General features: G+C 33.0%; 1 protein-coding gene and 1 long non-coding RNA gene across 2 annotated transcripts in view; both read left to right on the forward strand.

Moving 5' to 3' along the window:
* LOC118183950 (uncharacterized) overlaps nt 1–14,389 on the forward strand; it is a 30,369-nt gene extending 15,980 nt beyond the window's left edge. The window contains exons 4-5 of the long non-coding RNA XR_015042767.1: nt 13,893–13,945; nt 14,085–14,389. This is a non-coding gene — a long non-coding RNA (uncharacterized LOC118183950). The remainder of the gene's footprint in view (nt 1–13,892; nt 13,946–14,084) is intronic.
* The window catches only part of LOC118205645 (uncharacterized), a 73,507-nt gene continuing 63,728 nt past the window's right edge, over nt 7,136–16,914 (forward strand). The window contains exon 1 of the mRNA XM_085823038.1: nt 7,136–9,241. Within this exon, the coding sequence (XP_085679164.1) occupies nt 8,226–9,241 (1,016 nt within the window). The 5' untranslated portion in view covers nt 7,136–8,225. The remainder of the gene's footprint in view (nt 9,242–16,914) is intronic.

A 16,914-nucleotide genomic window follows, 5' to 3' on the forward strand; every position in this document is an offset into this window, starting at 1 on the left:
TAAATTTCATGTTTCAATAAATCGATTAAATACGAATTTATTTAACAAAGGGAGCTTAACACCTTTTCAACGGGATATTTTCTAAAAAGTTAATTTTTAAAAATGTACAGTTTATTTTTCTTTGATTTTTGGACACGTTAAACTTTCATCCTTGCGACTGCTTTTACAGAAAGAATTTTGGAAAAATGATATTTTGTATTTTTTAAAAAAATTTTTAGATGAAGCTTCCGAGTACACTTCTCACATCTCACATCTTTAAAAATGTGATTTTGGCAACAATTTTCTTGTCTTATTGTTGTTGATAGATTTTTGATGAAATCGCATCATTTTGAATAGTTTCATTCTTTTAGAAATATGGGTTTGGCAACAATTTTTCATCGTATTTCTTATGTCACTGTTTTTAAGAGATTGGCATATTTCATTGTCATTTATATATATATATATACATATAATACATTTTTATTGAGTTTTTTTTTTTGATAAAGTTGTTCTTTAGAGTAAAATTCTGCGCGGAATTTTATTTTTTTTTGAGTTGCTTTTATGTTATTTTTTGCTTATTTCACTGTTTGTAAGATATTGAAAAGTTTTGCATGATTTTTTTCCTTCAACGGAAAGTTGGTTAATTTTTTATTAGGGTAATTAATATTTGTATTAAGGGATATAGCTTATTTCATTGTAATTTTTTTTATCTTGAAAATATAAGATAAAATATCATTAATTATACTTTGCTTTTCAGAATTTTTTGTTTTTGTATTCTTTTATGTTATTTATTGCTCAATCCACTGTTTTTAAGATATTGAAAAGTTTTGAGTGATTTTTTTAGGAAACAAAGTTCTTAACCTCCTTTATATCATTTGAGTTCTAAAGATTTTGCAAAGCGAAGTTGGTTAATTTATTTGTTAGGATAATTAATCTTTGTATTAAGGAATATTGCTTATTTCATTGTAATTTTGTTATACGTAATAACTTTTTTTTATGAAGTTGTTCTGCAGAGTAAAATTCTACGTAGTTTTTAAATTTAACGTTTGGTGTTCCCTTGAGCCATTTTCCCGGTACATTTAAAAGTCAGACGAAGGCTGGCACCGAAGCTGATAGTATTAAATAAAATAAAATAAGTACGTACTTCGTCAAGTTGAATTTTTTTTTCCGATAGTAGTGAGGTTATTGAGCATTGAAATTTTCTTCGCCAACCACTCAATAAATACGAAGAGGGAATGTGTAGAGTGTAGATGATACATAACTCGTGCTTTCTAAACACATGGAAAATGACCATTTAATGTTAATTAATTAACTAGGTGCGCAGAAGGGTTATTTTGAGTAGTGCACAACGTCTGTGTGTGTAGTCGGTAAACTACATGACCTAGATTAAACTTCCTCACAGCGTGAATTCCCACGGCTTTTAGAACTCGAACTTCTTTATGTGACACTGTACCTAACAATTGATGGATGGGCTGGAGAGGAAAGGAGGAGGCTCCAATGCCCATGGTCCCTGTCCTGTGTAGCATTCAAGGTACATTTATTTCACATTCTTTTGCATTAAAAAAAAAGAGTTATGTGTAGTCGGCTAGTCGGCGCCCCTCTATCGGTCAGCACCCTCCAGCAAAGAAGCAGCTTCCGCCGGCCCATTTCATTACGTACACTTCCAAAAATTATCCGTGGCCTCCGCCGTCTTCAGTTTCGTTCTAAACGATAGTCAGAAACTTAAACGGCAGCTATCCAGCTGACAGAAAAATTTCTTACGCGTCGATCTCTATAATTAATGATCGAGACGATGACACCAGACTTGCTCTCTGTCGAGTAGAGCGCAAAGAAAACGACCCGTTCTTCCACGTCGACGGTATCCAGATTAGGGCCCTTAGACATAAAATAATTTAAAAGCTATAAAATCAACTATTAAACAGTAGCGTAGCTAGGGTGGGGAAAGGGGGACATCTGTCCCCGGGCGCAGCATTCAAGGGGCTCCAAATTGATGCTACGAAATTTTTTAATGAAATGTTTTCCATTCTTGGCACACAGAAAAGGGCGCAAATTCTTCAGTTGTGCCCGGGCGCTGGAAACTCTAGCTACGCCCCTGCTATTAAATGAACAATTACCGTAATTTCCGGAAGAAAGGCCGCATCAGCGTAAAAGCCGCACTCGAGAAAAATGGCAGGGAAAAACTTAAAATTACACAGAAACGCCGCAACAGATTAAATTACGCGTGACATCGTCGTGGGCCGTATAGATGCAAAATCTCAATATGTGTCCTGATATATGACATATCAGTTAAGAAAAATGCATGAAATGAAACCATAACTCAAAAATAAAGGTAAGAAATGTTGAAAATATATTTACGTTCACGAATATACTTATATTTACCCACTAAAGAAGTCCATATTTGTAATACTCAGACTATATTATAAAAAATGTTGCAACAACGAAATATTAAATTTGGATGACAAAAGGAAATTTTAAATTTTACTCACAAAAGGAATTACAGCAACCTATACATCATATGAAGCCATCAAAATCTGATTCTTCACTATCTGAATTAAAAAGATTTAGTAAATCCTGATCTAAATCCAAATCGTCACATTCATCCTCTTGGTTTACAGTCTCTTTATCTAAGGATATAATTTCAGCTTCTTTGAACCCTGCTATTATTGACGATGTTTTTACAGATTCCCACGCACTTGCTACCCACTTTGCAACTTCTTCATAAGATGCTTTACGCATTTTAAAGCTTTTGGTATACGTATGCAATCCTTCACTCATCCAACACTCCGACCGCTTTCGAACTTCAGCTTTGAAGGATTTATTACCTGACAAATCTAATGGTTGTAAGATTTTTGTCAAACCACCAGGAATTATTGCTACGGTCGTAGACAATTTTTGACATCTGGTTTTCACTGACAAGTAAATGAGCACGCATGAAATCCATTATCAATAACCCTTTTGGTTGGAAAAAAGATCCCTTACAACACTGCCAAACTTTTTGTAGCCACTCATGCATGATTGTTTCGCACATCCAGCCGTTCTCGTTTGCACAAATAATTACGTCATTAGGAAAATCTCCCTTTGGAATAGTTTTTCATTTAAAAATGATCATCGGTTTTAGCTTGTCACCGTTTGCGGCACAAACTAACACACATATAAATGACGTTCTTTCATGCCCCGTCGTAAGCACAGATACAATTTTTGCACCAGTTTCATCAACAGTTATGTTTGCAGGAGAGTCGAAAGCTAACGGCGTTTCATCCATATTTGTTATCTATGACCGAAGAAGTTATTTTTTTGTCAATAATATCTGTGACATATTTTACAAAAGATGCTTTTTTATCTTACCAGTCCATTGGTAATTGTTGCTCGACTGTTGTTGTAGTACGCACAGAAATATTTTTTCTTTTCATAAATCTGCTACACCAGGAAGGCCCTCCTTTGAAATCATTTATGTTCATTTGTTTTGCTATAAATTTTGCTTGTAAGCGAATTTTTACAGACGAAATTGCCGTTCCCTTTCCTCGTTGCTCCTTTATCCAGTTTGCAAGGTCGTCCTCTAGATTCGGCCACCTTACAGTACCACTTCTTTTGGCTCGTTTCTATTGTGGCATATTTTTAAGTTCTTCTTTTTCAGTTCTCCAACGTCGAATGCATCTCTCGTCCACTTCAAACTCTCGAGCTGCTGCTCTATTTCCAATTTGTTCAGCACGTGAAATTACATTAAGCTTAAAACCAGCAGTATAGCTTCTGTGCCGTTTAGGTGCAATTTTCAAAATTTTTCCGCTCCCTTCTTACTTAAAAACTATCCAACAAGTACTTGTACCCAAACTGATGGGATCTGTATCTAGCAGAATGCCAAGAAAAATCGATTCATGCTAAAGGGAAAATACGTCAGAGTTCGTTATTGCGAGGCAGGCGGAGTCGTGTCCGCCTTTGAAAAAAATTTCAGAAAAGGCAGGGGTGGGGAGAGGATGGGTCCTGGAAGATTCATCGAATAGCAGAGGAGAGAGACTATTCAAACTGATGAGAATGCTGATTTGAAAGGGGGAAGAATGTTATTGTTCTGAGATCCCGTTTATGGTGAATAAGGCATGTAGGTCCGTTCAAGGGAAAGAATGTAAACAAAATAACGTTCTCAAAAAGCAAATGAGTGGTCTTTTGTGGGGGAACAACACCAGTCTATGTACAATGACAAGACCATCCAAACTATGTACAGTGACAAGGTTTTTCAAACTATGTACAATGATCATCATAGGAAATATATTATTTTTAGTGCACCTAAACGCCGCATGGGTAGAAACGTCGCACCCGCTGAAAATTTAAGTTTTAAACACTTGTTTCTTCCGGAAATTACGGTAATTATATAATACTGGTTATTACAAATTTTCGGTGTAAAATGCTTGTATCTGGGCTGATTGTCCGCATGCGCTAACGTAGGTGCACCGTCGATGCGATTAGCCACTGCGCCTTTCTATATACTTTTCCTCCGCATACGAGAAAGACTTAGCGGGTGCAAAACAAGACATCTGTCTTCATGTTTGTCTTTGTAACATGTAACTCATTTTAGGTTATTCCGTCATAAGTTGCTGTGCGCAAAGGTGTATCAGATATTGGTCAGAAATCCAGCAGAAAATAGCCTGACCTATAATAGCATATCTGTAGGTGTAAATAGTAGTTTAGACAATAAAATAAGTTCAAAGTTGGGGCAGTATGAGTATGCGTAGAAAATAAAAATGCATACGTTAGCTATCGGTAATTCGTGATTCCATGGAAATAGCCCTGTAATATGTATTGAAGGTGTGGTAATACAATTTCTATTATGGTAGTACAATAATTGAGACAGATCGTTAATAATCATAACAATAGAATAAAATTAATATTATTTTGTCTTTTGTTGCTATGGGTTACCAGACTGGCAGCGTTGAGTTGTAGTAGGCAAGTCGCCACAGTACTCCCCCTCCAGTGCTAACGATACCTTACAAATACTTTGGGTTGATGTAAGGCTTCTGTAGTATATAGGAGCCTTAGGTTGATGCAAACTCGACGACCGGAGCGTGTTCTTATCGTAGCATCTGATAAGTCGGAAGTCGTGGTTTCTGTCGAAGGCTTGAATCTTGAGACGGAAGTTGCGATGGTGAAGACGCATTCGCTCCAGTGGCTTCTGGTGTCCAGCTAAATGCCGGCATAAGACGGTCGATACTAACGACAGTTTCTTTTTCGTTGACCAAAATTTTAAATGTTTTTTCGTTTCGAGCTAGCACTTGATGGGGCCCTGAATACTGTGGCGCGAGAGAAGGCTTTAAAGCATCACATCTGAGAAAAATATGAGATGAGTTTTTAAGTTCCTTATGCACAAACACAGTTTGTTTGCAATGAGCGCTGGCAGGAACTGGTCGCAATTTTGACATACAGTTTCTAAGCTGATGAACGAATGTAACAGGATCTACGTTGCAGGTAGATGGATTGAATGAATGTACGAAATCCCCAGGCAAACGGAGATTAATACCATATGCCAGTTTGGCAGAAGAGGCATTCAGATCCTCTTTTAACGCTGATCGAAGACTTAGAAGTACAGTAGGTAACGCATCAGTCCCCTGTAATGCAGTGTGGCATCGAATTGATTGTTTTAAGGAGCGATGAAATCTCTCGACAATTCCATTGGAACTTGGATGGTAGGGGCTGGTTCTCACTTTGTAAGTACCCAAATACTTAGTTAGTGACATGAAGAGTTGGGACTCGAACTACAATAATTGAGACAGATAGAACAATAAAATAGAATAAATATTATTTTGACTATTGTTGCTATGGGTTACCAGACTGGCAGCGTTGAGTTGTAGTAGGCAAGCCGCCACAAAGGTTTTTACTTTCCGTTTCTGCATTCTCATATCATAACGATTTATTTTCGTAGCAAAAATGATTTTACGCATATTGTTTGATGAAATAATATATTTATTTTTTAGATGCATAGGGTTAAAAAAGGAAAATCAGTGTTAAGACAAAATATACTCATGTAAGGTCTCATATGAATAAACGTTTTTATATGTTTTTTTGAGTCCTGTGGTTGTTATCTCTGAAGGACAAAAGAAATGCAGGGATCAGGTTCGGAGAACAGTCTTAACGCCAAAACAGGGAGAAACAGCTTATTATGGTAGATCACGTTATGGTTGTCATCCTGTTTACTACTAAGAAGAATTTCCCGACTCACCTGCAAATGTATGGTGTGGACATTCCCTGGGTCAAGCAGGTCCCTTATCTTGGGGTGATCCTCAGTAAATCTCTTACATGGAACCCACACGTTACGGAAGTTTCGAGCTAGTAAAGCTTCACTCTTCCCCTTAATTGCTCGAAACAGTGTTCTATCTATTGATAATAAGTTGCTCATTTACAAAACCATGTTGCGTCCAATTCTTAGTTATGCATGATTCGTCTGGGCATACTCGTGCAAAAGTTTGAGAAGGCAGTTACAAGCTGCCCAAAATGGGGTATTGCGTATGATATGTAATGCCCCTTGGTACATTCGAAATAGCCAAATTCGTAAAGAGTTAAGAATGGAGGATCTCTGTGATTTTTATTGCCGCCTGTCTAGGGCATTTTATGATAAACAGGAACTTCTGGACAATCCTGTGGTTGTTAACTATTGTTATGATACTAGGGACCTCAATTATAGTAAACGCCCAAGGGCGATCCTAAATGTTAGTAATATGTAATTTTGTATATGTGGTATGCAAATTGTTGCTCAGATTCTTTATTGTATATTGTTCTTTTTTCCTCCTGATTGCATTTTGTTTTTACTAGTGGCACTAAGTCGTCGCACTTCGTATTTTATTTCTCTTGTGTGTACCTGTATTCTTCTGTGAAATAGTTGTTAAAAAAAATAGTTAATTATGTATGGACTAGTAATTAGGTACTTAAGGTAAAAAATATGTATTTAACTATTAGTAATTATGAATTCAAACTCTTACTCATTTAATTATTTAGCACATTCAGTTATATTTCTCATAATTCGAAACTTTTATCATGTTATTCGGTGAGGGGTAGGGCTATGGCGCCCAGGCACCCTGGTGGTTAAGCACTGCATTTCAATCCTGATTGTCATCCAAGGAGGTTAGAATGAGGTTAGAAATTCTAACCTCCTTGTTGTCATCCGATGACGTACTTCTTCTAGGAGGACAGCGTGATACTTTTTCCCTGCTGAGGGATTATCCGTAGCAGCAGATGGGGATACGTATTCGAAAAATATTGTTATGATTGATGTTTGCTTATCAAGCAAAGAGTATTAAATTAGAAATAACACATAATTGAATAAAATATTGATAATATATGTAAAAATAAGTGTCTTGAACCTGTAAATATTTATTTAATGCTTTATTTTCTGTTTTCATTTGCTTTGTTATGTTTTCGTTTTATATCGGTACTTTTGTATTTCATATAAAAAAAAAAAAAAAAACAGCAGCATAACTGACCTGCTGAGAAAATACTTCATCTACTTCAGATAAAATTATGGAAATCTGTGGAATGCTAACTGGTTATGTAAATGTGCTTTCAGGATAATGAAAAATGTATTGTTTCATTTGTTACATCCTGAAATTCCTTGGAAATTAAGTATTTAAAATGAGAAAAGTTGTGTTTAAGAGAAATGAAAGGCACTTAATTAGGAAATCTGTTAATCAGATATTACCTTCAACTTTTCTTGCATGTCAGTTTGAAGTAAGATGCACATGAAATTGACAGCCACTTATGATGAGGAATTTATGTATATCATGTACTGTATGCTTCTGATACATTTCATAATAGAATGCCATCATAAAATACATATTCCAAAAGATTTCTCCTAAAATTATACTATACAGACTGACATTTTTTTTTATACTGAAATCTTGTGTTTATCACATCATTTCCCTGAAATGTGCATGCATCTGCCCATTGCAAATATTGCATTTCACGTAATATGATGTATTGAAGTAAATTATGTGAACAGGACTATGTGTAACTGTGGAGAAAGAAATCACTTGAATGTGATGAATGCCATAAATTATTTTTGCATATATGTACTTTAAAAGTGCATATGGGAAGCGACACTGATATAAGATCTTGTGCATGATATATCTAATAGGATATTTGCATTCCTTAAGCCTGCTTAGGGAAACATACCCATACTGGGGAAAGGCCATACAGTTTTGGTATATTTTATAGTTTGTTAAATGTTGAGGTAGCTTAAAAGAACATACATCTACCCATACTGTGAAATGCCTCACAAGTGTCATGAGTGTAATAAGTTCTTTGCTCAAAAAATTCGTTTAAACAGACATATGGTAACTCATACTGGTATGAAACCCTATCAATGTGGCACATGTAATATGGCATTTGCATTCCAAAGTCGCTTACTTAGTCATATGCGCGTTCACACTGGTGAGAAACCACATAGCTGTGATGTATGTCAGAAGTCATTTGCACGCAAAGGTCATGTAAATGCACATATGTTTACTCATACTGGTGAAAAGCCACATAAGTGCGATGTGTGTGAGCGGTCTTTTATTTTCAAAGCTAAATTGCAAAAACACATGTGTGCTGGTGAAAAACCATATAATTGTGATGTATGTAACAAATCATTTACGCACAAAGGTGTCTTAAACAAACATATGTTTATCCATACTGGTGGACGACCATATAAGTGTGATATATGTAATGCATCATTTTCATTAAAGTCGAGTTTAAAGTTGCATAAAAAGAGCATCCATACTGATATAAGACCTCATAAATGTGATTTATGCAGTATGTCTTTTATTCGGAAAGGTACTTTAATTCAGCACATGCGTATCCACAGTAGTGAAAAGCCATACAGTTGTGATACGTGTTTCAAGTCATTTGCACGTAAAAGTGATTTAAATAAACACTTGCTGATACATACTCATGACAAACCGTTAAAGTGTAGCTTTTGTAGTAAATCATTCAAACGTCATGATTCTTTAAAAAATCACTTGCGTACGCATACTGGTGAAAAGCCACATACGTGTGACATTTGTACCATGTCGTTTATAACCAAAACTAATTTAAATGTACATATGCTTACACATACTGGTGAGAAATCATATAAATGTGAACTATGTAGCAAATGTTTTGCAACTAAAAGTAAACTAAACATCCACATGCGTACCCACACTGGTGAAAAACCATACATATGTAATACGTGTGGCAGGGCATTTGCACAGAGATCTAGCCTAAGAAATCATATATATACTCATACTGGTGAGAAAACTCCAAAGTATAAAATATGAAATGAATTATATTTCTAAAAAAATAACTTAATGATGAGTATGATGACTTGCATTGAGGAGAAGTAATTTGAATGTAATAAATGTAGCAAAAGTGTTTTCCTTATGCTCATACTAGTAAGTATATGGAAAAGTAACTTAAATCTGAATTTGCTCTTGCATACTACTAAAATTCATAAAATTTGATGTATGTATTAAATCTTTTGCACTTGAAGGTTCCTTAGCAAAACACATGTACCAACATTGGTGAGAAACTACATGAATATTATATCATTTGCATGAAAAGGTACTTCAGTTCAGTAATTTCTTTATCTACACCACTATGGAAATGTCGCAAAAAAAGTATCTGTAAGGCAATAAATATGCTGTCACTGAATACTGTTTATGTGGCAACCTATATGAGAGATAGCATTCCTGCAAATAACTTTTCACTTCTATAGATATTTTCACCTGTATGACTGCAGGTTATGGTCCCTGTTAAGGAAATTTCTGCATTTGAACATTGTAGTGGATTGCATACTGCAATTTCTGTTTTGTCTTCTGAAAATCTAACTTGGCTTTTTGCATATCTAGAGTATAATAGGGCTCACGTAAAGGTAAAGTGTGTGCTCGTACATGTGCCTGTTTTTTTCTTCTTATTTCAGGTTTTTGGTGCTGATGTTTTATATGATGGGGAATTGGTGCTATTTTTTTGTCTTTTTGAGTCAGAATGGTGTCCATGAAGAGAACAACAGTGACAAAAGCTGAAAAGTGTCTTATATGGGAATAAAAACTAGAAAATGTGGAACTGAATGCATCGTGGAGTATAAATGATAATTTACGCAAATAATTTTTTCACTGTGAAATGGTCAAGAATTTCAGGAATGCTTCTCAAGTTGCAATGAGTTCATGACTTTTCTGTGGAGGTGCAGATAATCAGAAAGAGAACAACTTGTGTATAACCCCATTTTTTTTTGGCAACGATAAATATCCCCAAAACTCTCGCCAATCTGTAACACTGCGCTATGGGAACTTGATGCAAGCACCAAAATTTCGTGCAATAGTTAAGCACTCAGATTTTCTTTTTATTATTATTATTAGATTTGCAGTGTTTTAAAATCTGAAAGTAACAGTGTTGCATTTTATCAGTGTTTAAAATAAGTAATTTGAATTTTTTTATGTGTTAAATAAAGAAATTTCATATTTCTATTTTTTTATAAAATGTTATTCAGATTATTTTTACTTTCTCACTCTGAAAGGGAAGGTGGAATTCCATTCTGCTTATTGAAATTTTTAGAAAAGTTTTTTAATCCAAAGGGGCTTTCTTCCTGAGGGACTATTGTTTTGAAACCTTTAAAAGGACATTTTGTGTTGAAACCTTTAAAAGGCTGTATCACTTTTCAAATTGTTGTCACCAAATATTATCACCCTGTATTATATTTGAAGGAATTAAATAATGAAGAATCTGCATAAATGTATGTATGTTTCTCCCATTATGATAAAACAGTACCTAGTATCAAATTGTGATTGTGATAAAACAGTACCTAGTATCAAATTTTGAATAACGTAAACCTACTGCGAATATGTGCATCTGGAAGTCCAAATTTGAAATTTGGAATTTGTTTTATTATCATTTTCGGTACTTTTCCGTTTTGCCGGCGCAAGCGATAAAGTCGCCAATAATGGTACAATCGATGCCAAACGGAATATTCTCGCTGGTAACCTTTTACGCCTCATTTTCAAAACAAGTTGCAGCTTTTTCTTATCAGATTGATTGTTTCTTTCAATATTGGCATATAATTGCATAGAATTTTTATCAGATAGTTCAGTGTTATGTCTAAGGCCATTTTCGGTAATTAAGTCGATTAGGATGCAATCACAGCGCTTACCCGAAGCCGAAAATATAGAAAAGGTAAAGTCAAGGGTTAAATTCATCAATTCTAATGAGAATGCATTAGCGAAGTAAAGCACTGCAGTTTTACAAAATTTCTGAGTAAGCTATTCGTACGAATTCAAATATTTCTTGCATTTAAACTTGTGTTCCAAATTAAGATTTAACTTGAAATTAATGTAGATAATTACTGAGAGCATTAGATTTTTGTAGAATAGTTTGCGTAAGATGAGATCGCTTGGGGTCATGTGACATGAACCGGTGAATCAGGATGTTGAACCATGAAAGCATAGTAAATTCTTAAATTAGTGTCTTTTTATAAATGTATTGGCTTTTTATAAAATTTTAAGCGATATTAAAATGTTTATGCCTTCAAAATAAAAAATTCTTAGAACTGAAATTTTTTAAATATTTTTTATGTGTATACTGTATGTTGTCGCCAATAAAGTCTGCTTGGCGAGATGTGCGCCGGCGAAATGGAAAAGTACCTCATTTTCATATTTTGTAAAACTGTAATGAATTTCTGATTAACAAACTCAAGGATTTCAAAGTTAGTAATGGCAACGTTGTACAGAAAAAACATTTTTATCTCCTGTGCGTGAGACTGTATCGGAAATTCTAAAGAGATGCTCAGTTGAAAATTATTATGCGATATTGCTCTTGAACTGAATTTTATGGTTTAAGTGCGAAGAACGTGATATTTAATAAATAAAGGTAACACACAAAATGTTAAAAAATACCCCTTTGGACGTAATTTAAAATCTGAAACCTTTCAGTTTTTTTTTTTTTTTTTTTTTTTTTTTTTTTTTTTTCAGTTTGTTGCTTTGAGAGTGTTGGAGAAATTATTCAGTGAGTAATGAATTATTTAATTTAAATTCTTGAAATTATCTAATCTTATGTAGTAATCAATGTTGTGGGTAAAATTTCTATTCAATTTAATTCACTTTAATTTTTATACTCTCCCAGTTTTATGACAAACACAAATTTCATGATATAAAAAGCAAAATTATTTTTGAAGAACACAATTAATTTCAGTATATTTTATCCTTGAGAAAACACACACATGCACGAAAAAAAAAAAAAAAGAAAACCACTTACTCCATCACAGAATTATTTCCTTAATGTATTTCTTAATTATTTAGTAATCTTATGCATGTTAAGAATTTATTAATAAGATTTTCACAATACTAATATAATGCTAAATAGTGGTTAATAATACTTTTGAGTCACAAAGCAAAAGTCACCATTCAGTTTTAGGAAAAATTTTATAACTGTGTCAAATCTTTTTGCTGCACATTGTTTTAAGAACATGTATTCTGCAGGCTATAATGCAAAGTTTTCATTTCTGTTATATCGGGGTAGTTGTGTTTTAATATGTTGCCATGTACATTCAATTTTATTGGTATGTGTTCCTGTATTTTCTTCTACAACTGTAATGCTATGGTTTACAGTTAAATTGTCAAAGCCCAGAACGTCTAAAAAGTAAGCATATGTAACTATCAACAATTAATTGATAATTCTAAGTTAGTTTGTAAATGTAATTAAACAATAAGTAAAGATTTATTTAAGGATATTTTGAATCTAGCCAAAAATATTTGCTGAATCCGTTGATAGATTGCAACACATGTTTGTCTTCTGTTGCCCTGGTGGACTAAAAGCACATAAATCTGTACATGTGATTAGAAAGTACATTTTTTATATTATGTAAATATTACAAACTCCAGAATTTTAATAAAAGAAGAAATCAATATATGATATGTATGTATTCAATGGAAGAAATATATGGAATTACGAAATCTGCAGCAATTAAATAATTTTGTTTTGTAATGCAAATAAAAGTATCTTTCAACAGATTTTTTTTTTTTATGGGATATAATACGCTAAGAAAGAAGCTGAGTAATATTTTTACATAAATGTCTGTCATGCATCAACTATTGCATTTTCTACATTTTCTTATGAAGATTGCACTAGATGTCAATGTTTTCAGGTAAATCAGGCCATCCAAAATGATACAACAGTCAGTTTATGACAAGTGCTTAAGAGGCTTCTGATGCATTTTGCCACTGTTACCAAATATCAGGAAAGATGTGGTATTAGAAATATGTTGTTTCAAAAAATGCTTAAGTAATAATTTGTTCCATTTTAATTAGAACTTCTCTCCATACATATTCCATTAACTTTTTTAACTTGATTATCTCAGGGTAAACATCACTCACTATACCTGGCTATAAATTTTTAAATCATTAGTATTAGCTGAATTTCAGTGCCAATTGACAAAATTGCATTTTAATCTATTATATTAAAATCTGTGCATGTCTGTTTGTGTTTTTGTAACACTATCTCCTCGAGAACGGCTGAAGTTTCAACACTTTCTATATTCTTTATTTGTTTGCGAATAATAATTATTTTTAAAGAATTCTTTAATTTCTTTTTACCTTCTTATAATTTTAAGATGCTTAGTATAACATCTGAATAATGATAGTAAAAAAAAATATGTGTTTTATGATTTCTGCCAAAGTTAATTAACTTAATGTGATGTTTAAGATTGCTTTTTTAAAAGGAACTCATAGTTAAAAATTAAGGAGATTTCAAAATTTCAAGCTTCTTTTATAGTGAAATTTACATCTTTTTTAAAAAGAAGGTTATTTTCTGAAAAATGTTTTACTTTTTAATTACCAGTATATGCTTGAAAAAATATACAAACACTTTTTTTAAGCAAATTTAAATGTTCAGCTACATAAAAGCTTTGTGACTGAATATCTTTATTTCAGGGTGAAGAGAAGCATTTTGGAGATTATACATGGATAGCTGATTTGAAAAAAAGGTAGTTATTAAATGTTATTTATTTAGAGAGTGATTAATGAAAACAAATATTTAGGCGGTTTAAGAATATAATTAGAGAATTGTTTAAATATCAGTACAAACAACATCAGTTCCAAAACTATGAACATTTCTTTTTCCAGGACTGAGATTTATAATGGTATATGTGCAGAACTTAGAAATTCATGCTGGTTAGAAATTTACTATTAACTGATGAATTTAAAAATTCTACTTTCCTACCTTTGAAATACTAAACTTGATCTGGAAAAAGATTGAAACATTTCTCTATAACTGAAAGGTGAAAAGGAAAGGTGGGACATAATTAAAAGCAATGTTTTTGTTATGCACAAGGTAAGCACTGTTGTGATTTATTAGCTTTCATGAACAATAAATTGCTCAATATGATATTGTTGTACACTTTATAAAAGTCAATAAACATTGTATTTAATAATTATTGTTGCATGCATAGGGATTCCTTATGAATTGAATGCACAAGTCTGATGAATAATGAACAACATTTATTATTATCACAACAAATAAAACAAAATGCTTAAATTTCTTCAGATATTCCTACAGTATTACAATATCTCACAGTAGTTATCTTTTAACTACTCCAACGTTCAACAGAACTTAATTCAAAACAGCTAGAGAAAGCTAATCCACAAATTCGCTACAGTCAACAAGAGCAGTTTTCTTAACAAACTCTTAAAACAACAGCTAACTGAATTGAGAGGTTTTTGTCCCTCCTTTATAAGCTTTTTAAATCATGCACGAGATTTTCTAGCAATTTCTTAAAATCAAAAATAGATATTTATTTATTCAATGTTAAATGCACATGCTCTTGTATTTTTAATTTTCCGGCTTAGCTTTCTTTTAATGTTCGTCACGCGCTGCACTGCATGGGAAATAAATTTTATTTGTAATTCTAGTAACATTAGCTATTTAAATACCAAATCCGTAGTACTGCCCCCTTCCCAAGGACTTCATGTCCCGGACAGTACAATGCCTGGATAGGAAGCCAAACTTACAACTATGGCATAAATACAATAATAAACATTACATTACAATAACAAACAACATGAACAATAAATGCAATAACTAACTTAAACAAATAAAATACTAAATGCAAATCAAATTAAATACACATTTAGAAACAAACAGGAACATGGTCTTGCACTATTTACAATTGTTTACACTACATACTATGGCCATAGTAATGAGCTAACCTGTCGTAATGAACAACTTTAGACTTAGAGTTCGATGACTTATGGATCCGAAACACGACATCATTCAGCCTGTTTAGGATCGAGTATGGACCGCATATCCACCCACATGAGTGATGTCACATTTCTCTATAACGATTTAATATAATGATTTAATGTTTATTTTGGAATATTAAGTATTACTCTACTGTTTTAATGCCTACCAGAGGCCGAGCGGTAAAGTCGCTGAACACTGGTAGTTCGGTTCGAATCCTGCAAACAGGCTGGCTGCATGGGTGTTTTCGTGGTTTTACCCATGTGTAACGTGTATACGAGCCAATTTTCCTTAGAAAGTCCTCCACGAAGGCATCCCTCCCCTTAGGCAGATAGCCCTCGAAGCTTTGCCCTAATTAAATAACCTAACCTACTGTTTTAATACAAAATTAGACCTAGTCAGATGGAAGTTATTGATGGCTGGAAGATGCATGTAAAGTGTGATTTACAAATTTTTCTGCATATTGATAATCAGAAACTTTTAAGTGATAATGACTTAAATCACCTAATGTATAAAATGTACCTGCGGGAATTAAACCCAGTGAAGTTAATGTTAAGTTAGTGAAACCAAGTGCTAATTTGTGTTAGTAATTAATGCAGTAAATATTTTGAATCAAAATGCCATCAGTTACCATTGCAATGGTACTTTCTTGACACACATAGTGTGTGTCAAGAAATTCTTAAAATATATTTCATACATATCTATCTATTTTCTATATCTATCTGAATATTTACAGCATTATTAACTGTGATTTGATTTCTTTACTGGATTCAATATGCTTTCTTAGAAATAAACTTCATTTTATTATTAGAACGTAAAGAGTATAAAGATGAAAAAGTGTGTCCATTCTAATGAACATATTGAAGTGTAAGTTAGCTGTGAAACTACTGAAGTTAAATGAAGAACACATTATTTAATAAGAACTGAATATATTTAAGATATGCTACCAGCTCTGATATTTCAAAACTATTGTATATGCTTATCTATGAAGATTAAATCACTATTAACTGAATCACTATTCTGGTAAAGCATATATCCTATTTGGAATTTTCATTGCTCAGTATAAATTCTTAGAAAGGAAGTTCATTGTTTTGCTGAAATGCAAAGAAAATAATACTGAATAATTGGAAGTGCTTAGTGTAATAGACCTACTGAAATCTAATTTAGCTATAAAACTGCAAATGCTAAATGATGCTGAACATAATTTAGCAAGAAGTGAATTTAGTAAGATATGTTACCAGTTACGAGATTTCAAGACTATCGAAAATGCCTAACAATGAGGTATCATTACCGCTCTAAGGTCTGACGCTGAATTTAATCTAATAAGTATACTTTTATTTCCAGGAAACGTACCTTCAAGTGAATTGCTTGAATGTGTGTTTATAGTTCTTTACATGTAGTTAAATACAGTAAAACTTACATAACCTAAAACTGAATGGATTAAAAAAAATTTAGCTTAAAGTAACATTCAAATTTTACATTTTTACATATTAAAGTCTGAGTCTGATTACCTGGAGTTCCACCGATGATTGCACTCGATAAAATATGTCTTGAACCGATAATTTTTTTTTGAGAAAAAGCATTTAATATTGAATTTCTTACATTATTTTTGACTGTGAAGTTTGTGCATTTAAAAAATCTAATGAGATGCAGATTATTATATTTTCATTTATTTCCAAATTCATTAAAAGTATTTTTTTACAATTTACTGCCTGA

Source organism: Stegodyphus dumicola, chromosome 8, assembly GCF_044657685.1.
Source record: "Stegodyphus dumicola isolate Sdum_Otavi_A_Nest chromosome 8, ASM4465768v1".
Taxonomy (NCBI): Eukaryota; Metazoa; Arthropoda; class Arachnida; order Araneae; family Eresidae; genus Stegodyphus; species Stegodyphus dumicola.